We start from the raw sequence: 22,227 nt of genomic DNA, 5'->3' as shown, positions 1-22,227 counted from the left end.
CACACACACACACACACACACACACACACACACACACACACACACACACACACACACACACACGCACAAATGCGCGCGCGCGCGAAGGAATCTTGGCACCGTGCAGACGCGAGCTGTTTTATTTTGTTTTGTAGCGGCGCCGTTCAGGTCGAAAGTGTTCTCTACTTTTATTCGGCGAACGCTGTCGCAAACAAGGGGTCTGACGTATCCCTCTGTAGTTCTTCACCTCGGAAAGAATAGATGTTTTTGTCTACCGCCGCTTCGTCCAGCCGATCAAGGGCAAACGGCCGGTGTCTTCCGCGCTATCACTGCCGCCGCTCGGGTGACATACCAGCTGACTCTCTTTAGAGAATACTATTACTGTTGCCGTTTTTATAACAGGTGTTGAGATCATAACATCATAACATGTCCAAAATGACTGGCGCGCGCGCGTGTGTGTGTGTGTGTGTGTGTGTGTGTGTGTGTGTGTGTGTGTGTGTGTGTGTGTGTGTGTGTGTGTGTGTGTGTGTGTGTGTGTGTGTGTGTGTGTGTGTGTGTGTGTGTGTGTGTGTGTGTGTGTGTGTGTGTGTGTGTGTGTGTGTGTGTGTGTGTGTGTGTGTGTGTGTGTGTGTGTGTGTGTGTGTGTGTGTGTGTGTGTGTGTGTGTGTGTGTGTGTGTGTGTGTGTGTGTGTGTGTGTGTGTGTGGTTTAACTTCATTTGTGTCATTTATAGCTTTTAATAAGGAATTAATGTAGTGTAGGCATCACATTTAGTGGCTATCACAGTTAGCACATGATTTCGCAGTAAGAAAATTACAGCACATTACAAGAGCACAGTGTTTAACCATTGATTTAGAGAAGCGTTTTATTGTGTTGTTGTGTTGGGTTTAATGACGCATAAGCAGCTCAGGCTATCATGCGCAAAGCACAAGGTTGTATACTTTAAGAGGCATAAAAATGTTTGTAACACAAAGAGGTATTAAATATAAAGAATTAAAAATGCGGATGCCTTTTCTTGTTCTTCGTCGTGACTGTCGTTTTCGCATTTTCTTTTATTAGCCTGAACTGAAGAAACTCGGTAATTATAAAGCGAACCCGAGTAATTCAAAATAAATTATTAATCAAACATATGTTAAATCCCGCACATTTTTTTAAACTATACTAATGAGAGTGAATGGGTGTGGATATGAAAATGAAATGCTTAAAAGACCTTTGATATGAAATAAAACAAAGCGTGAGTCCAAAAAGTATACATGCGAGCAATATACACGTACGGTAATCGTGCATGGCCTATTTCAATCCCATAGGCCATGCTCATCAACTGTGGTCAACAAGCTTTCAAACTGGCCCCAGTCACTATAGTTCATGGTAAATGTCAATTGGCGCTTCTCTTAAGCTAACTATAGCGCATTTACAACTTAGTCTACATTTTTAACGTCTTAGAATTCCAGCTTTCGTCAAAATCTACTTTTAGCATGAGCGGTCGAAAAGTGGGAAAGTGTGCGCGCGCGTGTTTGTATGTGCGTGTGTGTGTGGTGGGGAGGGGGGAGTCTACCAGAAAAAAATGTCCAGGTGGAGCCCCCCTCCCCCCCTCCTTTCCGTCCTCCGGTTCCGGAGTCCCTGAACGCAATTATCTATTATAGTGCTCATGAATCACGATCCTTATTGTGCGAGGTCGCCCCTGCCCAGGCGTTGCGCTGCTTTTCGCAGTGCTACTTTCATACTTCCCGCGCATTGAAGAACACGTATGAGTGATGTAGAAATACGTCACTTGCATCACGTGATTGCGCGCTTAGGACCTGTTTGTACGCTTGCCACCAGCTTCTTCTATGCTTTCAACCACATTACGGCATTACTCCGTATCACATGCTCAGTATTCATCGCTATTCAGTCCCCCATGTCTGAACTGCTTGTTTGTCCGAGGGGGCGCGCAGCACCACACAAAATCGGTGGTTGTGGCACCGTCGCGTTCTCTGGTGCCCCTGCCATCATTATCCACCCCACACCACAACTCCTCTCCTGTCTAAAGTTACCGCGCAAACAAGGCAAGGGCGTAGCTGCGACGGCACGTGCGGTAGAGTTTTGGCGTCCGTTGGAGCGTTCTGAGTTCAACACTGTAAGCAGTATCGCCGGTATAGCAGATACAGGACCATGGCGTATTTGACCCATTGCTGCTGCGGTTGTATGACTGTCAGAACAGGGACCAAAGTGCTGGCCATACTGAGCGTGGTAAGTATGCTATTGATCGTTGTGTGCTTTGGTGAGCGAATTGGTCACGTCTGCGAATTCAGCATTGCTGTGATATCTGTGAATGCAGCTGCTAGTATGCTGTCGTTCTCTCTTCGCGTGGAGTTGCATTTCTGCTGTGTTTTGAATATAAGCGCCGCCGTTGGGCTATTTTTTTCTAGCACCGTTGAACATGTAACATTTGACGAATACGCCTTGGTATTGTTTCGGTTTACTCGATAGCAGAGTGTTAGTGGTACTTTGCGCGTTTCAAAGTCTAGCCGGGCACTCTGAAGCCTTTCCTTGGATGAGAAACGCGCGCATCGCCGGAGGAGTGACCCAGACTCTCACTCGGCAATGCATAAACACTGCCGTTTTTAGCTACGCCACAAGGCTGGACCACCGTGGAACGCATGCAGCTGTACTCTGGGCTTAATGTTTCGAGTTAAACTTGCATCTCGGTACTCGCTTTTTCTTTTCTTTTTCTTTTTAATTTGCAGCGGCGTCGTGGCTGTATTGTCGCTGCATTCCGTCCTAAGAAGTGAGCGTGAGTGCCGCCGTAGCCTTCGCGCTGCTAGCTTGCCGATGTTTTCGTGTCCTTGCTTTTTTTTTTTTTTTCTTTCTTTCTCCATTTCGTTTTGTATTGCTTCGTTGGGTTGCTAGACACGCTTACGCCTGTTCGGGGCATCGTGCGCTCTGACGTGACCGCGTCTCTTGCGCGTGGGGAGTGTAATGAAGGCCGCTGCAAATGGTTGCGACACGGCTCTCTCCCGGCGGCACAGACATCCGGATGGACTCGCCCTTCTCCGTGGTCGCGCCTTAGTTTATCGTGTCTTGAGTCGCACGTAAGCAGACTGAGAGCGCGCGCGTATTGGTCGGTGGTCGCGAAAGAGCAGTGAAAACTCATTGTTGCGTGCGTTGCAGCAACAATTACTTGAGCCTGTGCTAGAGACGCCGCCGATTCGTCAAAAAGTAGTTTGGCGAGATGGGATTGACGGAGCAGTGTGAATTTTACTAAATAGTGCAGTGCTGACACATAGTTTTAAATACCTGTGCAAATGTTCTGCACTGCTCGATTATGCACTTGTTACACTGTGCAAGGCTGGGATCAGTTTTGCAGAAATGAATTCCTTTCCTACATCTTGCTGTTTTCAGCAATCATGTCTGCAATATTATCTCACACTCTGGTTCATAAAGTCACATGACTGAAGCACTTCTGTTTTGCCCCACTAAGAACACCATCTCAAGTACTGCATGCTTAAATAAGCATTTTAGGAACTGGACTTGTTACGAGTAACAATTTGTTGCAGTTGAGCTGCAGCCACAGTAGCATTTAATGAACAAATGTGCACATGAAAACGTTTGGTCCATGTTACAAAGTTCCTGATCCAAAAAATCAGGTGTAGTTTAGCTTGTAGTTAAATCTGGAGTTACGTGGGAGCTATCTGCATGGCTACACTTAGGTTCGGCTTGAAAGTGAAGACATGGATTTTGCACATAGTAGTTAACTTTATGGTTTCAGCTTTATTTATGCCATAGGGGCACTTTTGACCACTAAAGTGCGATGAGGCGAAAGCCTCTATCGCGCAGTGGTCCAAAGCCCTCCACTACGGCACCTCTTTTTCTCTGTTTTCACTCCCACCTTCGCGATGATGTGACAAGCCAACATATAAAGCCCCGTTTTTACCGAGCCGTATGAATGTGCCTGTGTGGCCTAGGGATAACGTGAATGCAAGGGTTTTGGCAGACTGATTGTGATACCTCCCGTATGCAAGGAGAGGCTTGAGTTAGCACCTCCTGCCAAACGTAATGTCGGGAAGCCCTACGTCCAGTTAGTGCTCGGCCATATCAGCTGCCAGCTACCGCCTCCCACGACTACTACTACTACTTCTCCTTAACGGCTCAAGGTCAGTGTAACCACGGCGAAGAGGCGAAGTGGCTACCATAGTGGTACCTCTCGCTACAAAAACTGTCGCAAACCAGATGAGCGCGGCTACCTCTGATAGCGACAGGCACACTGCCTGAGCTGGACCTTTTTCCACGCTCTCTGCTGTTCGCATTTCTTTTCATTGCGATGGTGCATCACTTTTGCCAATGTGCAATCATTATTGCGCTTGCTGATCATTGTTTCCAGTATTGGGATACATAAAAACAGGTGCATTTGTTGTTCTAGAAATTCTCACTAAATTTTCCATATAGTTTTTAATAAAACTAAATGGTTGCAGAATCGAGCACTTTAGAAATGGCAAACTTTCAGTTGTGCTGAAAGTGGACGCTTAAAATCCAGTGTTCATTCGCTTTTATATGTCAACTGTTGATGCCCTGCAGTTGGAGTCAGCCCAAAACAGTGCCTTTAGCATGCGAAGCGTTGCATAATATCCCAAGTGAACGAAATAGCACAACTTTGAGCAGTTTTCCAGTGAAGCACGGCATTTCGCATATATCTTGCACTATTATGCAAAACTTCGCCACACTGTATTTATATTTCAGTAGGCTTTGACATTTGATAGACCTCCATGTTTCACAGGAGCATACAAGCTTCTTGAAATCCGAAATTAAGTGTGCTTTATCAGTTACTCCTACGACCTTCTTGAGGTCAAGTATTATCTCCTGTAAGAAGTTCTGTATACAGTCTGGATATTTTATATTGGCAAGCAGCTTAAGAACAAAGGGGACAAAGGTGCAAGTTGACTTGCGCATAATGTTACTCACGCATTGATGCCATACCAATCAAAAATTTTAAGCACGAAACGGCCTTTTGGAGCTGGGAGATGGCGGGCATCTCCAGGCTGTTTTTTTTTCTTCTCATTTTAACATTGACTTTGCCTTTTTCAGAGGAAAAAGGCAAGAACCGCAAATGCACTAAGTGAGCAGCCTTGGGTACATTCACTCTCAATTCCCCTTTTAAGCCCCTGGCCTGGCTAAAGGTGCCCTCCTTCTCCTTATTTTTATTTCTAGTCTGCGCATAGTGATCAGACTTGCCATCCCTCTGAGCAACAGGCATTCCATGACTTTCGGCGTTTTGAAAGTGTGAGGCGGATGTGTGACTGGGCCAAGGAGCAAGACAGGCACAGGAGATAAATGAACAAGACAAAAGACTGCCGCAGAGATACTGCAGCGATCATCGTTTTGGAAAGGAGAGTGAACTGCACGTACACAAAAAGAGGCGATGCGGTGGCGTGGTTGACGACGGGTGTAGTCTAACATGCTCCTGCTTAGGGGTTTTCAATGGCTATCTGGTTAATGCTGGTTTTTTCAGGGTACAGGCACGTACATGGGACCAGTCCAACATTAAAATGGCATGGAATCTCTGGCATAAACTAAGGCATGTGTTTACAAGTACTTCTCACAACAGAATGATTCGTTCTACGAGAAGATGACATTTGCCACTCAGTGTCTCAGCGGCACCAATGCGCGCCTTTCCGCATCTATTTCGCCCCCCACATTTCCTCCTCCTCTCACTGCCCAGCTGCACCCCCCCCCTGAGCGCGGCACCCGATGCGGACCGCACCTTGATAACATTTCAGGTGATAGGCACACTGTCAAAGCAAAACACTCCCCCGAATCCTGTTTCTGCCAGTTTTAACCGCTCTTTGATAGCAAAATATTGCTGATATTATTACATGACCAAGTTTAATCATTTCTTTTTATTCTTTACAGATTGGTTTTTCACTCGGTTTGATCTCCTACTCGGCAGTCTGTGCAAACTTTGACAAGATTCTTGAGGTTTACAAGGAGTACCCGGACATGTACGAAACTGTCAAGTGTAAGTTCAGTTGTGAAGATTTTTCAGTAGTTTCATTTTTGCAGACACGCCCCACCGGGGTGGCGCAGTGGTTACGGCGCTCGACTACTGTTCCCAAGGACGTGGGATCGAATCCCGGCCTCGGCGGCAGCTTTTCGATGGAGGCGAAAAGCAATGCGCCCGTGTGCTGTGCGATGTCAGTGCACGTTAAAGAACCCCAGGTGGTCGAAATTTCCGGAGTCCTCCACTACGGCGTCTCTCATAGCCTGAGTTGCTTTGGGATGTTAAACCCCACAAACCAAACCAAACCATTTTTGCAGACTCAAAGTAATAAAACAATTTTTGCTGGTCGAGCATAATTAATACTGAAATTTGATTTACTGGTATGCTCTTGTTGTGTGGTTATGCCTGTAAGGTGGATGCTGTAGAGTGACATATCTCGGTATTTGATGGTGCTCTGATGGTGCTACATGAAAACTTACCTGTCATATTGTCACCTGTGGTAACAAGGGTTACTGCTGCCTGCATGGGGTGGATCGGCAACAAAGAGGAAGGTCAAGCGGAGTCCACATGGAATCTGCCGTCATCGCTTTGCCTGGCACCTGAATGCTCCGGCCCTGTCCTTTGACCATGTCCTTCTGAACTGCGGTCTCGGGTCACCGAGAGAACCCGTAGTGAAGGGGGTGGAGGTGCTGGGTCAATGCAGCCCCTCAACGTCTGCTGCTCTGAGTCCGCTCCCAAGTCTCATCCGCTGCCCTTCGACGAGGAGGGCCGAGATATGTGCCAGCCGGCAGCTTCAAGGGCTCGCTCCCAAATTCAGTCTGTTGACAAACTTCAGCAACAGCAGTTCGCCACAACTTACAATGGCCCGGAGCGTCACGACCCAGTGTCTGCAGAAGGACTCGTTTCTCGCACCGACCATGGTCTATCTAACGATGGCGTCTCGTACGGCTTCTATGTTTTATGGGGATGCCTCCGAAGATGCAGAGGATTGGCTGAAGCTGTGTGAACGTGTGGCTGCTGAGCACTGTCTACAGAATTTGTATTTTTGCCTGAACAGTACTGCTCGTCGCTGGTATAGAAGCACGAGGCCTCCCTTACATCCTGGGACGTCTGTAACGATGAGCTACGGAGGGCTTTCGCCAATCAATATCTGCGACAGCGACCAGATGACCTCCTGCAAACTAGAGTCCAGTGACCCTATGAAACAGTGACACGTTCTGTTCAAGACATCTTGCGACTTAGTGCTCTGGCCGACACCCGAGCCACCGAGGGAAAAAAAAGGTGTGCGCACTCATGCGGGTGTCAAGGGTAACGTTTTTGGTGGTCTTATTTGAGATCCATTGACAACAGTGACAGATTTTGTAACAGAGGCGGCGAACATCGAGTGAGCCTTGGCTACGCGGGCGGACCATTATCGTCGCTTTGCTGGAGTTCCCAGCGTTTCGAACCTCTCAGCTGCCCGCTTTCAGGTCGATTCCCTCAACGCCGCAAACCTGTGCGAGATCATCCGTGAAGTTGTCCGAGACGAGCTTTGGCAGCTACTTTCGCCTGCTGGTAGTATGGCACCCTGCGCCATCACGGAAGCTGTCCATGAAGAAGTACAACGTGCCCTTTACCCACACTGCTTCGTTGTTTCTTCGCCTACACAGCCTGTCAAGACATCCGTCCGTCGCTCGCCGCTGGAGCAGCCACCGCCGCTGCCTGTTAGCTATCATTACCTGCCTGCACAGCCCCGTGCACCTTCCCTTCTCCTCTCCCTCCAAAAAAATTTTTTTTATGCATTCTGGTAGCACGTGAGGGTTTATTGCACCACTGTGATGGCATTTAAGTAAGGTTTTGCTGCATCGGTGTCGCAACACAATTTAGACCCACTTAAGCAGGAGACGGGTGAAAGCAACTTTTATTCGGCCAGAAGTCAGGCCTTGCGAAAAGGAGCACTTACTCCACTTAGGCTCATTTGAAGTCTGCCAAGTCTGCATGAAGTTGATTGCTCCAAGAGCAAGGAGGAGGGGGAGAGGGAAATAGAGAGAGTGTTGGTATTGTATGTGCATAGGATGTGTATCTTTTCTCCAGGCAGTTGTAGCAATGAGTTTATTGTCGCCATGTCTGAACTTATGAAGCATTAATCAACTGAGGGGAGCCTATACTTTACAAAGGACATAGCTGAAAGGAATATGGGGACACATCATTGGATATGACCTAACTGGTGCCACAAGAAAGTTAATTTTGGGTAAAAAGTTTACTGTTGTATCATTTAATGCTTCAACATGCTCGACACAATTATGTCTATTATTTACCTCTGGCCATTTACGGAATGGCCATGATTGTTTGTAGAGCGGGCACTTGATTAACTCTTTCTGGGCTGCAGAAGAAGCTGGCAATTCAATTGGGTCTTTTTGGGGAAAAATAATGCATAATTCTTGCTCCTGACATATACTAAAATGTAGCTGTTTAGATGGCCGTGCACTGAACAAAATGTTATTTAAAGCACAAAAAGTTGAAAATGGCATAATAATAAAAATAGAAAATCATAATTCTGAATGTACAATATATGCTTTATTGATTCTTTTTAGTCGTGAAAATTTTTTACGCTTATCGGTAGCTTTCCTCTATCGGTGCCGACTTTGAGGGTCTTGGAAAAGAAAAACTTCATGAGGTAAAATATTTCTAGTATTCTGCTATGACACATACTAAAATGTAGCCATTTATTAGTCTTGCAGTCATGTACAAACTGGTTAATTTAACACTTATGCATGACATGGAGAAAATCTGAATTTGTAGGAAAATATGACATAATACATCTAAAAAGGCGTAAATATCAAAATAATGTAGTAAAATAATTCAGAATATTAAAAATTGGCTACACTGCCTCTTTGCTTAATTGCGAAAATGGGGCAGCTTTTCTGAGTTTTGAGTGTTGTTCGGAAGTAATGGTCGTCATTTACGCAGAAGTTGTTGAGAGTCTGATAGACCCATTCTCCATTCTCACAACCACACCTGCAAAATGCAGTGAAGTCAAGTTATGCAAGAACTGATGTTATGTGGTGGTCCATCTTCAAGGCACGGCATTCCCATAACATTGTTGCTAAATTGCCAAAGACATTCATTTTCTGCTTTTTTCTGCTGCTCACAGGTCAGCTTGCAGTCTTTGCATTTAAAACATTTTGTGCGCTATGGCCGGCATGTTTGTGCCACATTTCAGTGAGGGCGGTAGAATGCAGTCTGGTTTACCACAGATCTGTTCACAGAGCTCTTTTCTGAAAGCTAGGTGATTAAACGCAGCTTGATGTGATTAAAAAGAGCTGTGCATTTGGTTGAAGCTCTGCCGAAACCACTACATGTACCAGAGGTACCAGAGCCTTCCTTGTTGAATCCCTAGAAAGCAGAGGAAACAATTGGAGTGCACAATAAGCACAAGCAAATTCTCAAGAATGAGCTGAAATTAAAAGTACACTAACCTTGGGCCACTAGTTCAAGTGATGAAACAAAATTGCTTTGTGAGGTGTTCATAATTTATTGTGGGTCATTGGCGCCAAAACAAGTTGGCTGTGTGTCTCCATTATGAAGTAATGCTTTCGGAGCAGATGGCTAAATGGTAGCTTCATGTAGTAGCCCATTGAGCTTTAAAAGTTGAAATAGCTGATGTTACCCACAGCTTATCAGGAGTTGAATTGGCACCGTGACTGATTTGTTGAAATACCCACTGATAATCATTCTCATTGCTCTCTTGTTACAGCAAGCTATGGACTGTTCGTGGCCTATGCTGTAATCTGTGCCGTTGGGCTTGTTGCGGGCGCACTTTGCATCAGAGGAGCATACACTGTAAGTTCTTCCATCATTTCTTCATATGCACTTGTCAGCATATTAATTGGGCAGTGTTCAAAGCTGGACTGCTCCATATTTGCAAAGATCCTTAGGCCTTTTTGAGTGCGCTGCTCAGTGGCGGAGCAGTGGAGCTTCTTTGCATCTGGTGTCTGTGAGGAAGCTTCACTTCACCACACACAGCGAACTGTATGTAACAAGCGCGGAGTTACAGCATTTTGGCACTCTCGGAGAACAAGAATGCCACACAGCTGCCGCATGCACTGGCTCGGGAATGGCATGACACCTTCAAAAACACAAAAAGATATGCAGCAAAGCATCCCGAACAGCGTGCAACTATGAGCTCAGCTAGCTAGTCAATACGTGCAGCCGATGGCTACCTTCACTGTGGGCTGATGTCGAAGCCCCAGAAACGAAACTGTAGCCATACTCTTTATCGGCCTGTCGACAAGGGCCTGTCGATTGTCAATGTGCCTGCTCTTATGCGCATGTTGGAGGAGTGCATGAAAAAGTAAGGTGCAGTTCAATCCTGAATGCAAATATTTGGACAATTGTTGAGTGAGCAGGCTATACCTTGACACGGTGCCACTACAAAAGTTCTGCTGAATTTACCCCAGGGCGTCCAGATAAACAAGCTTCTAACATCATAAACTTACATGGATGTTTGTTGGGCGTCTGGCAGCAATCTGAATTAATGGACTTGAGTAAAGTAGAGTTCTGGGCTAGTTGGTAAGACATGATTACTGGGAGGCTTAGCGCGGAACGGACAAGGACAAGAGAGAGGCACACAGGACGAGCGCTCGCCCTGTGTGCCTCTCTCTTGTCCTTGTCTGTTCCGCGCTAAGCCTCCCAGTAATCATGAACTAATGGTTTCAGCATTAATGAGGTATTGTTGCAGTATCGTCAATTTTAAGTCTCGATGGAGCACAGAGAATATGAATAGCCTCATTGGAGGAGCTTTTCTTGCTAAGGAAATGACTCTAATTTTAAAAAGATTGAGTCTCAATAGCAGTTTCTAAATGGAAATGGGACATACATGGTGTGTGAAGTGTTCCTTTGTCATTGGCTACCTAAAAATAACAGGCGTAGTAAAATCGTATTCAGAGTACCAAGATCAGCAGGCCACTGTGGAATACAAAAAATTTCATTGTCATCTGTAACTAATAATATTGTGCGTTCATATTTGTTTGGGGAACTCTGGCAACCTTATGGCTGTCAGAAGCTTGCAAACATATTTATCACTTCCTATGAAAACTGCTTACTTTTGTTACGGTAGTTATCGGTAAGCCTGTACGAGTAGTGGTTTTCCGTTTCAAAGCAAATATTTTGGATACTTCTTGCACGCAAAGAAAAATGAATCTCCACAATAAGAATTTTCAGAATAATGTATTTTCCTCACACACAACACCATTACACAGAAAAAAAAAAAAGGAAGGTGCATTGAAGCTTTTTTGCATTAATTGAAGCTGTCGACCTTTTGCACAGTGATCATTGAAAATCGTGGAGCAGACATTTGTCAGGTGCTAAATCATGGAGCATACATATTTGTCAGGACTGACAAAATGGTTGTTTTAATTGAAGTTTTGTCGCGGCACGGTTGTTGCTCTTAATTGAGCGACTCCATGGGCATTTACTAAGTGCGCACGCCATGTCCCTAATGGGCCCAGTACCACCCTATGTCAGGCATCAGAAACAGGCACCCATCTCCATGTGCCTTGTGCTAGCTCCTTCTCCTGCGCATGCCATTGCGTTTGATGAGATAATGTCATTCGGAGAAGCGCAGCAGCTGCACTCTGCTCCAACTGGTGCATGCCACTGTGCCAGTTCCAATGCATGCGCTTGGCACAGATAGCATAGGTGCAGACACCTGGCAGGTGTCATACCTGCTTGCGTCTGCTACCGCATGTATGTGTAGACTTGCTCCGGCCTACTTGCGGACGTGCAGGCTCACGGCGCCTACACCTAGGAAGTGCCCACGGAGACGGTTCTTTGGGAGCAAGCATTCTGCAGCAGTGATTATTCCCTTGAGACAAATACTATGAGGCTTTATATATCAAATTTTGGGGGTGAATTTAATATCTAGTGCTTGACTCTCGGGCCAAGTCTATTAAATTACTAAATATTCACATGGGCCTAGAGGCACTGGTGTTGCTTAGTAATCATAATTCCAACCCAAATTGGTAGCCTGCATTGTGGCTTGTAAGTTGAAACGAAAGCAGAGTCTTTTTCACTCTCATCAATCCTAGTGCAATTCTGTTATCACAGTGATATGTTAGAGCTATAATATATTTAAAATTCCTTACATTTTGACATTACTACAAATTACTGGCTCATATGCAGGACCAACGACACTTGCTGCTTCCCTACTTGGTGTTTGAAGCACTGCTGCTGCTTGTCCAGGGTGTGACCATCATCATCATTGTGATTGCCATTGTGGCAAGCGTGAGTAAATGTGTTTTCCTTTTGGTTTGGGACTCACTGTTGTAGTCCATTGTCTATTCAGTGCGCAGTGAAGGAGCCAAGGTGGTTTAAATTATTCTGGAGCCCTCCATGGACTGTGTCCCTCAGAGCCCAAAGTGTTAAAACCTCGCATACCATTACCTTCTGGTTTGATACTTTCTCGCTTATGTCCTGTGGAATGAAATTGTGCTTTCTGCTATGGTAAAAAGAAAAAGTGGAGGGGGGGGACCAGACTACAGGCTCCTACGTGACTGATATATTGAGATAGGGACAGCCCATTTGTGCAGTACATTACCAAGCTTCAGCTTCACAATACAACACTGCCCTTCAGAGTTTAGCTCTGAAACCAGTTGCTAAATGTATTTTCGTGCTCACTAAGTTGCAACAGGCTTAGAGTGACTAAACTGTGGTTCCAGCTGTACAAAAAGAATGCACTACACACCAGCATTCAACTGTCAAAAATATTATACTAAATGCTCTTCATCTGGTCTTTTTGCAGCTAAATGGATATTCTGAGCACTGTTCAGGCAGCTAGACGTCTAGAACTGAGCACCTACCACATCTTATACATTGCAGCTCATAATGAGCGCAATAGTACAGTGCCTTTTAAATAGGTACAGTAGAACCCCGCTATAATAAACTCTGATATAGTAAAGTGAAACTGAAGTCCCAGTTCATCTTTCGTACACGGCCATACATTCTTGCCCCTTTATAATAAATACATTTTTGTTAAAAATCAGTTATAGGTCTGGCTGCAGTGACATACTTCTCACAAAATGGCATTGCCGCACGCGCTACCTAGGATTCCTTACCGCCAGGCTCACCAGCTCTTAGGAGAAGCCAACTTTACATAGGCATTGAAGCCGTGAGGGAAAGCATGTGGCGTTAGGAAAAAAAGGAGCAAAGCTAGTTACGAGCTTGGAAAGCAGGCAGTCATGGTTCGTTCAGAAAGTAAAAGAGAATAAATGTGCAGCAAGAAATAGGAAAGACAAGAAGCGGCCGAACATTTGCAGTATTGTGCAGAGCTATGCACGAGACAGCAGTGGCAGGAAGTGGAGGCGTGGCGTGTGCGGCTTTGCCTTGCTGGACTGTTACACACGCATATCTCATCTATTGCCTCTTAAATGACAGAAACAGCGGAAGGTGACGACATGTTCTTGCAAGGGTTTGGCTTTTTATGAAATCAAACTCTGTACTATCAGTGCCCATGTTGCATATATGCTAACAAGGTACTTCCGCAAGATGTAAACAAAAAAATCTTATAACTGAAAAAAGAAAGTGCGCAAAGAGATGATGAAAGGTATTTTAGTGTTTTTCCATAGAGCAGCAAAACATGCTTACTAAGTAGCCATTTAATCACCAGATAGCATCTTCAAGGCCATGTCATCACCATCAGCTGATATATTAGAGACCCTGATATAGTGAAGATTTTTGCCTGTCTGAGTGACTTTACTATGAGGAGGTTCTCCTGTATTCCTCTTGGGTGCTGTGCAGCCTTTACTGCTGCAAGGGGATCATTTGCCTTGCTTTTGCTGTCCTTAGTCATTTCTGCTGTATGCACTTTCTCTCTAATCTCCGATTTTTGCTGCAGGGTATTACCCAGCTGCTTGTGTTGCTGTGCTCCCTCATCTTGTCCCTGGCTTTGCAGGTAAGCCAGTGCACATGCACGTTTCTTTTTAAATTTTGCAATTTTTCAAATGTGTGCATAGCCGAATGACCGCTAGAGAAGATGGAGGCTGACTGTTTAGCAATACTAAATGCTTGCTGAGAGATTCATTTTCCCTACCACGCCCATTGATGGGGTAGCCCGCTAACGATGACTTCGCGCACCGATTTTGAACCCTTCCTCATCGTTCACGGACACGCTATACTATCTAGTGTGTAGTCGGATAACTGACGTTTCGATTTTGATGTTGTTTACATTGTTCTTGCGAGGTGACTATTTTTGAGCGCACTCCGAACACGCGGCAGCGTCTTGGTCGCATGTGAGAATGGCGGCATCCGCGTCGACGAAGCGCGCTTCGAAACGTCGCAAATCTGACAACTGCACACTATCTACGACCGATTTTATCGATAAGCCAAGCAGAAGCGAATCTGAAGATGCTGCCAATTATCGTCGGAATTCAGTTCCGATCTCGCTGACGACTGAAACTAGCCCAGAACACCCCGGAACTTTGTTGGCCTGTTTTGCATGCATTTAGGACTGCTCTGTATGTTTTATTTGTGTTGTTGGTGCCATTTATCTCATTCCCAGGGTGTCAACATCGTTTGGGCACGATATCTTGCCTCTCTCGAAACAAGGAGTGACGTTCTGCCCAAGAAGGGAACCGGGCATCCGTTTTGGCATGGCGCTCTGCAGCGGCCCTCGTTGATTGCTCATTATGCATCAGGAACACTATTCAATACTGAACATTTATTTTTTCACAGGGAGTGGCCAATATAATTCTCTGCATTTTGTATACCTCGAAAAATTTTTAAAATTTTGTTCGTTTCATTCACAAGTGCATTTCATCAAGTTGTGTTCAATGTTTTTCTAAAATCTGGTTTTTGTGAAATTATATTATGGGTTACAACCCACAACATCATATTCAAAGTTGTATGCCTAAAAAGCAAATCTATTTAGCTTTCTTTTCGTGTATTGCATAAAATTTTAGACATGATATATTTTACAGAAAACAAAACCTACTGAAACCTACAGAAAACGGCCATTTTGCCCACGGTAGAGAAAGTGTTAAAGGACTAAGACACCTGATTTTTGGGTTCGCGTTTTATCATTTGTAATGATGCCTAGAACATTACTGTACACGAATGACCACGTTACATTCGCCTACGACTGCTGAATAATTTATTGAATTTCTTTTCTCGCCTTGTTTCGGTTTCGACAGCCGAGCGATGGCTGTGACGTCACAGTCAAGTCTAGGTCATGCGAGAGATGAAAATACAGCGATACTGTAATCTTTGCTGTGTCATTTGAATTCGCTAGATTGATAAAGCCAGCCTACCTATAGAACAGGAATCACTGCAAGCGAAGAACCGGCGCTATATCGCTGTTTTTTCATGCCAAGCATCAAGACATGACTGTGACGTCACAGGCATCTCTCGGCTGTCGAAACCGAAACTGATGAGAAAAGAAAGTTCAATTATATATTATTTAGCGGTCGTAGGCAGAAACTGCGTGTGGGTCGATATACAGGAATGACTCATGCATCATTAACAAGAAGAAAAATGCCACCAAAATTTAGTGTCTATGGTCATGCCTTCAAAGTGCATTTTATTTTTCCTTGCACAAGTCTTGCAGATACAGCAACACCACCCTTGCTTCAAATGTGCGGAACTCGATGAGCTGTGCCTTCGCGATAAAAAATTGAAAAATGCCGCCAATCTGCTCCAAACACACAGCTGTCGAATTAGTCAGCACCGTGCGCTGGCTATCCATGCGGACATAACCTTGATTGTTGCCATTGCTTCAGAATTTTAAGGCCCTTTGAAGCCCGCTTATAATAAAGCATTCGTTCCTTATTGCAAAGCTGTGCGGTAACTGGACTGAAAAAGAAACACAAAAACTATCAAAACGTAGACTTTATGCTGTGCTTTTTATACTACATGCGCATACTCTTTATGCTATATGCGCAAGCCACCTTAGATCCAGAACCTTTTTTGAGACAGTTTCAAGCCGCTGCCCGATTCCTTTTTTGCTTAGAGAAAACGAGCAGCACATGTTCGATATGCCTGATAGACATCCTCAAGCTTTTGCATGTCTTCAGAATTATCTTTTTCCTGCACGATTTCCTTTGATAGGCCGTTAAGGTTCTATCGCCAGTAAAACAACCGAAGGTCGTGTTTTGATAGGATGCAAATCATTCTGTAGGAAAATTCACATGCTAAGATATTGCAATTTCCATGCGTTTGGCGCATTGCATCTGCCAAAGTGTCATTTTTGCTCAGTGCTGACGAGTGATAGCTTGTGAAAGGAGCACATGCCAAAACTTTATGATCGGTAGTGGCATGCAGTGCAGGTTATGTGTAGTGGTGGTGACGAATGCACTCTAACACAAAACGATGTTGCTGCAGTTCCTTCAGAGAGATTCTTTATTACATACTATCAAACAGAAATCATATCTATTTTAAGGGTAGAAGCTGGAGTTCGAGGGTTATGGGAAGGGAAAGCAGCATCTGTTCTGTGAAAGTCACCCTTAACTTGGGTAGCTTTGAAGATAGCTCTTGCACTACAGAGCAATTTGGGACTCACGTGGAGGATTGTCTGTTTCATTTGTAACGCCTATTATGGTCTCGCTGTGCATGAAAAAGTTGAATCTCATTTTCATGTGATGTGTGTGATGAAAATTGCAGCTGCACAGCACATTCCTCAATACGTGCATCTAGTGCCTGTGTGTTCATTCCCAGTGGGCATGCGTCTGGGTATGCTCCCTGTATTGGAGACTAGTCACTGTGCATTTCAAAAAAAAGAAATCTAGGTGCTTGAAATTTTTGCAGTTCTTCACTAGGAGTTTCTCATAGCCTGAGACATTATGGGACGTTAAGCCAATAAACCAACCTTACTTGATTATTGTATTCATTAGTAGTACTTTCACAAAGTGCAAACGAAATTGAAAACCCGATAACATAAAACCTGACTACGGCAAAAAAAAAAAAAAAATGCATAAGGAATTGGTAAAACGAGTATAGAAGGTATATCAGCTTTTTTTATATCTATATAGACCAAAAAACATGTTTAGTGAGAAGCGATTTAAATTTATTTAGTACTAGACAGCATCTTCAGGGCCATGCCATCGCCAACAACGAAGACAGACACCCGTATTCACAAACACGCCTCAACTCGATGCTCTGCCTCCACTCTATGGAGTGGAGAAAACAGCCACTACTCAATTCCAGGGCCGATTTGGATTCGTGGAAGCCTTCCGGCATTTCTTCCGATAAAGTCTCAAGAAATCCTCCTCCACTCAAAGCAGTGCAAATGGCTTATGGGGATGAGGTTAACGCCAGCCCCAGATACATGCTATAGTGGTAACACGCTCATTTTCTGTACGTCTTCAAATTTCACAACCGGCCTTGATGTTTACAGCCTAGTAAAACTCTTTGTGGGCTGCGTGAAAAATGGCCGGAAACTCTTTTGCTTCTGGCAACAGTTGCTGCCGTTGGCGTAGAGTTTACGCAGAACATGATGGTAGGATTTCAGAAAGGGTGTGAATACTTGGGTTTATTCAGGTTTCATGCCCTCGCCCTTTGCCCTCGGAGGGCTCAGGGGTGAGCTTTGAAAACATGAAGGCTGCTCCGCAGCGTGTTGCAATACATGCACACTTAATTAGACTCTCCAGAGGCAAATGCTGCCTGTGGTTTCCAAATTGGTTGGGAGTTGTAATTGTAAACGTGCTTGAAAAGCCATGCCCTTCACTGGCCACCAATGTCACTCCGTAGAACGAACAAACCAACACGCTTCCTCGATAGTGCCCTACATCCGAATACTTGTGCACCCTGAGATGTTGCGTGCAGCACATATCCGCACAGCTTGACTGCGCGTCAGGTGCCCCCCTGCTTCCTGCATCCATCAAGCCGTTCTCCGCAAATTTGCTGCCGTCTGCTGAAGCTACTACGCAGGGCGAGCTTACCATTATCCGTCAAATGCATGCCACAACTCGGCACTCTGTAGGCTTTCTGAAACGTTCAGATATTCAGTGATGACTTGAAATTGATGACTTGAAATGTGCCCACGGCACAGAAACATAATGCTATGATATACTACAGCAGCCGGTGCGGCTGATCAGTTATCCATGCTCGGCGTCAGCACTAGGGACGTAACTGTAAAACGTAGGGACGTAACTCAACTGTAAAAAGATCATGTGCCAGAATTGCCGGATCGCCGTCACTCGGCCAATGGATTAGAGAATGGTTTTATGAATTCTCATTGTATCCACTTTCGTGAAAAGCTTGGTATCCGGTTAGAACAAAGTCCACTTAGCGAGTGAACTATGTGATGTCCACTAAGTTTACAAGTGGAGTGGTGGTTGAGGAGCACCCATTGTGGCGTCATTGCCGACTTGAAATTCTCAAGAATTGTCTTAGCCAGCTTCATGCTTGTCATGTTTAACCAGCTTCACACCAAACAAATCAGGGCTCCTCATTCATGTGTATATTTGTATGCCTTACAAAGAAACTTTTGGAAAGGCAATAACTTTAAAATTGTCACACCATGACCTTGCCACCAGATGTAATGAAATTCCCTGATTGGTCAAGAGAGATGACGATGTATATGCTGTGGTGGCACGGCAGTCTGCTGTACAGCTTCTCTTCGCGAGCAGCCAGAGTGCCTCGACTTCACCACAACCAAAACAGCCACAGCAGAGTGGGCTCTTTCATCAACAACTGAATGAAGCCAGGATCTTCTGTAAGCCGGGCTGCATTGGCGAGGGTTCCTGCAGCAACTCTTGGCACTTCTGGTACTGCAACAGGGCCACTGAAATGCTGGGTGGAAGGAGTCTCAGCCAGTCCTGCACAACAGCGAGCTTGTCACAAATTTGACCACTAGATGATTGATAACTCCAGTGTTATCACAGTACTTAACGCTTAGGAAGGCCCTCAAATTTTGTAGCAAAAGCTATACTACGGTAGGTATGCAAGCCGTTGGCGTGGCATCGTGGGAGACTAAGTAAAAGATGAAGAATAGAAGTAAAAGAAGAAAAAGACAAAAGAGAAGGAAAAGAAGCAGAAGAAGAAAAGGAAGTAAAAGAAGAAGAAGGAAAAAGAAGACAGATAACTCTGTAGTTGGTTGAGGCAAACGACAACAGCGAGTTACTAGGACAGAGGGTTCGTTCGAACGTTGTGACAACACATTAAACCCAGGTGTCTGCAGAAAAATTCGCTACAACACTCGCAGCTTTTGCTCTATCTTAGGTTCAAGGCATGCTTGAACCCCCCAATTTTATTTTTTATGCTTGTCACAACAATGACAACACTGAGTGCCTTTTTCATCAGGTGCTAAGGAATGTTCCATTTTTCTTTTCTTTTCCGCAGATTTACTTCTTCATTGTGGTGCTCTCATTCTACAAGCAGTTGGCCTTTCTGAGCCAGAACCCAGGTCACATGGGAATAGGTTCGTCTGGTGGCGCAGTTCTGGCTCCTGCTCCTTATGGAGTTCACCCGGGAGCATACACTGATGCCCCTCCGCAGTACCAGCCATCTGCACCCGACTCCAAGATGGGCATGGTGTGAGGAGCTGTTCAGAACACCAGCAACGGCAGCAGTGTCACTGTCATCTGCCCCAGACAGCACAGTTCACTGCAGCTCTGTATAGATGCTTGCGCAATTTCCTTCTGCAGTGCTGATGTACCTGCTGCATCTGATGGATCATATAGTTTGTGCCGGTGCTATTTGTCATTCTCCGAAATGGCTTGTCTCTGCTGGCCATGTGCAGCACACATGGCTAGTGCATATTTGCTTCTGTTCAGTTTGGAAGATGATGTTCGCAGATGGGTTTTACCACAAAAAAATATCTTGGTTGAGGTGCTTTGAAGGTTGTCTTAGATTGCTATTCATCCTGTCAGTTCTAATGTTTGTTGGCTCATTCGAGCCAAGTTGGGTTGAATTCTTTGGTAAGTGCTGCAGATTGCCATGCTTGTTGCTTCAGGATTGCATATTAGATTTATCCCGGTGATGTCAAATGTAGGTGCAGCATTGGGGCCAGGGGCATTGTTGAACGTTGGCTGAGAAAAAAATGTTCCTTCACCTGTATTTTACCCTTCTGATTCTCACTTTTGTTATCCTTATTCTATTCTTTTTTTAAGTTCATTTCTCTCAACACAAGAGGACCATGTTTTTCATGTGTAGTGCAGCGGCGCTTCAAGGTCAACTTGTTGGACCTGTGTTCTTGTTTTGTATGGAGATTATCCATTTATCCATTAACGACATGTGGCTCTCTTTTTTGCACCTTTTCATATAGCATTCCTGTGGCATTGCCTTGCTGTGGCATTTCTGCTTTTGAATGCCAAATTATCTTGTTCTCACTGTTGTAAACTTGGAACAGAATATGGCAAAATGTCAGTGGCATTTCGGAACATGCCTGTTTCCACAATTTAAAATGCAGCTTTCTCCACGTACAAATTTTTGATGCTAATGAGCCATTTCAGTTTGGCACTGAGTTTGTGACAAGCTGCTTCAGTGCAACAAGCCAGGACATATTGTGTGTGCTACACCTGCCATTGCATGAGGCATCAAGTGTACTTACATAACTTGCTCGCAATTTTTTGCTTGCACTTTTAGCACAGTTTTCTAGTCTTTCATGAGATTTTATCGCATGCTTGGCTGTTTTGAGTCAGATTGGCAATATTCAGGAATTGGGGTAACATTTAAATTGTGGAAATTGCGTATATTACATTATATAACGTGCCTTGCATTTTCCAGCTTTGCGCCAATTAACAGCATACTGTATTGCACACTATATGCAGCTTCTCAAATTATTTGTTCTGGTTTTACCATGATGGTTGTTACATTGTGACACTATTGTTAAAGCACCAACCATTTCCTGTCCGCACATTTATTTACTTTTATTGACTTATGTTCAGTAAGACTGGCTTTCTTTCCTGTTCTTACTTGTGGAAAAGTCTACCATTACATGTGCATCTGATGCTCTCTTGATTTGTTGATGTGTTCATTTTAATGTTGAGTTTTGTTGTGCATCCTGTATTAGTTGAGTATGTTACAATTTGTTGTGCCTTTGCGTAGTGTACTGGCTGCATTTTTCCAGGCAATTCTTGAAGCCCCAGGCGTGTGCTTTACTTGCTCTTAAATTTTATAAAAATGGAATACTGTTCCCAAAACCTGTTTGTTTTTTCTTGACATGCTTTTACATTTTTTTAATTTTTTGTACATTCACCACCCAGTAAGAAGAGAAAAAAAGTGGAAAATTTCCAACTGGAACGAATGGTGTCTTTGGACACCTAGTTGCAGCTATGGGGGTTATTGTAATAGTTATACTTATACAAAGGGGCTATGAGCAGATGTCTCCTCCTAGCTCCAGTGTGCCGTTCTAACAGAACTGTGATCCTCAATAACCCACGGTGCGAGAGGTCGCCAGCGCGGCGGGTTCGGGTCAGTGTCGACAAACGAGTTGCATATTCGAATCTAGCTTTATCTGCGCTAATTATTATCATCATCAGCCTGACTATACCCATTGCAGGGCGAAGGCCTCTCCCATATTTCTCCACTTAACCCTGTTCTGTGCTAGCTGCATCCACTTGACCCCTGCGAACTTCTTAACCTCATCTGCCCACCTAAATTTCTGCCGCCCCCTGCTTCACTTTCCTTCCCTTAGAATCCAGTTTGTTACCCTAAGCGACCATCGGTTATCCTCTGTTCGCACTACATGTCCTGCCCATGCCCATTTCTTCTTAATTTCCACTAGGATGTCGGTAACTTGAGTTATTTCTCTGACCCACTCTGCACGCTTCCTATCTCTTAATGTTACCCCTACCATTTTTCATTCGATAGCCCTCTGGGTTGTCCTCAACTTAAGTAGAACTCTCTTGGTTAGCCTCCACGTTTCAGCACCATAGGTGAGTACAGGTAAGATCTTACCCGCCCCCGGCACGGGAGTCGTGCGCCCGCGGATTAGAGGCTGGCAGGTAGCCCCACGGCCGGTCTCGAGGGAGAGCGCGTTTCTCTCTTCTCTTACGGCCTCTCCAATGGGGTCTGTTTCCACCGCCCGCCGCGCCTCGGTGAGGTCGCCACCGCCCCACTGCTGCTCCTCCGCTACAGCCGTTCACGCGCAAGGGAAACGCGCGCTCGCTCTTCGCTCCGCCCGCATCGGTTGCAACCGGCAGGTCCTGATATTTCACCCCTTATGGCTTATAGGAAGAAGCCGTAATCAGCGTCTGATTTATCGTGTATGAGCAATAAAATAGTCAATAATGCGCGTGCGCGCGAGAGCACGCGCGTCTTCGTCAGTGCTGTCGCGCATGGTCGAATGAAGTTTCGGGTGCA

General features: G+C 45.0%; 1 protein-coding gene across 1 annotated transcript; it reads left to right on the top strand.

The window, feature by feature from the left end:
• Positions 1–1,948: 1,948 nt before the first annotated feature.
• LOC146191001 (uncharacterized) lies at positions 1,949–21,065 on the top strand. The gene is made up of 6 exons (XM_084601430.1): positions 1,949–2,207; positions 5,865–5,970; positions 9,689–9,774; positions 12,115–12,216; positions 13,826–13,882; positions 19,264–21,065. Exons 1-6 carry the CDS (start codon positions 2,130–2,132, stop codon positions 19,459–19,461), a joined length of 627 nt encoding a protein of 208 aa, XP_084457556.1. The 5' UTR covers positions 1,949–2,129; the 3' UTR covers positions 19,462–21,065.
• The last annotated feature ends 1,162 nt before the right edge of the window (positions 21,066–22,227 follow it).

The sequence above is a fragment of the Amblyomma maculatum genome, chromosome 4 (assembly GCF_055883805.1).
Source record: "Amblyomma maculatum isolate TAMU_Amacu chromosome 4, ASM5588380v1, whole genome shotgun sequence".
NCBI lineage: Eukaryota > Metazoa > Arthropoda > Arachnida > Ixodida > Ixodidae > Amblyomma > Amblyomma maculatum.
Note: the sequence above shows the minus strand (reverse complement) of the source record. Positions and strands in the feature narration are given on the sequence as shown.

What these genes read in the sequence shown, in the direction of transcription:
- LOC146191001 (XM_084601430.1), top strand. Translation starts at nt 2,130, where the DNA reads ATGGCGTATTTGACCCATTGCTGCTGCGGTTGTATGACTGTCAGAACA. An exon ending in GCATCAGAGGAGCATACACT is followed by an intron (nt 9,775 to 12,114) that starts GTAAGTTCTTCC and finishes GCTCATATGCAG; the next exon opens with GACCAACGACACTTGCTGCT. An exon ending in TGATTGCCATTGTGGCAAGC is followed by an intron (nt 12,217 to 13,825) that starts GTGAGTAAATGT and finishes TTTTTGCTGCAG; the next exon opens with GGTATTACCCAGCTGCTTGT.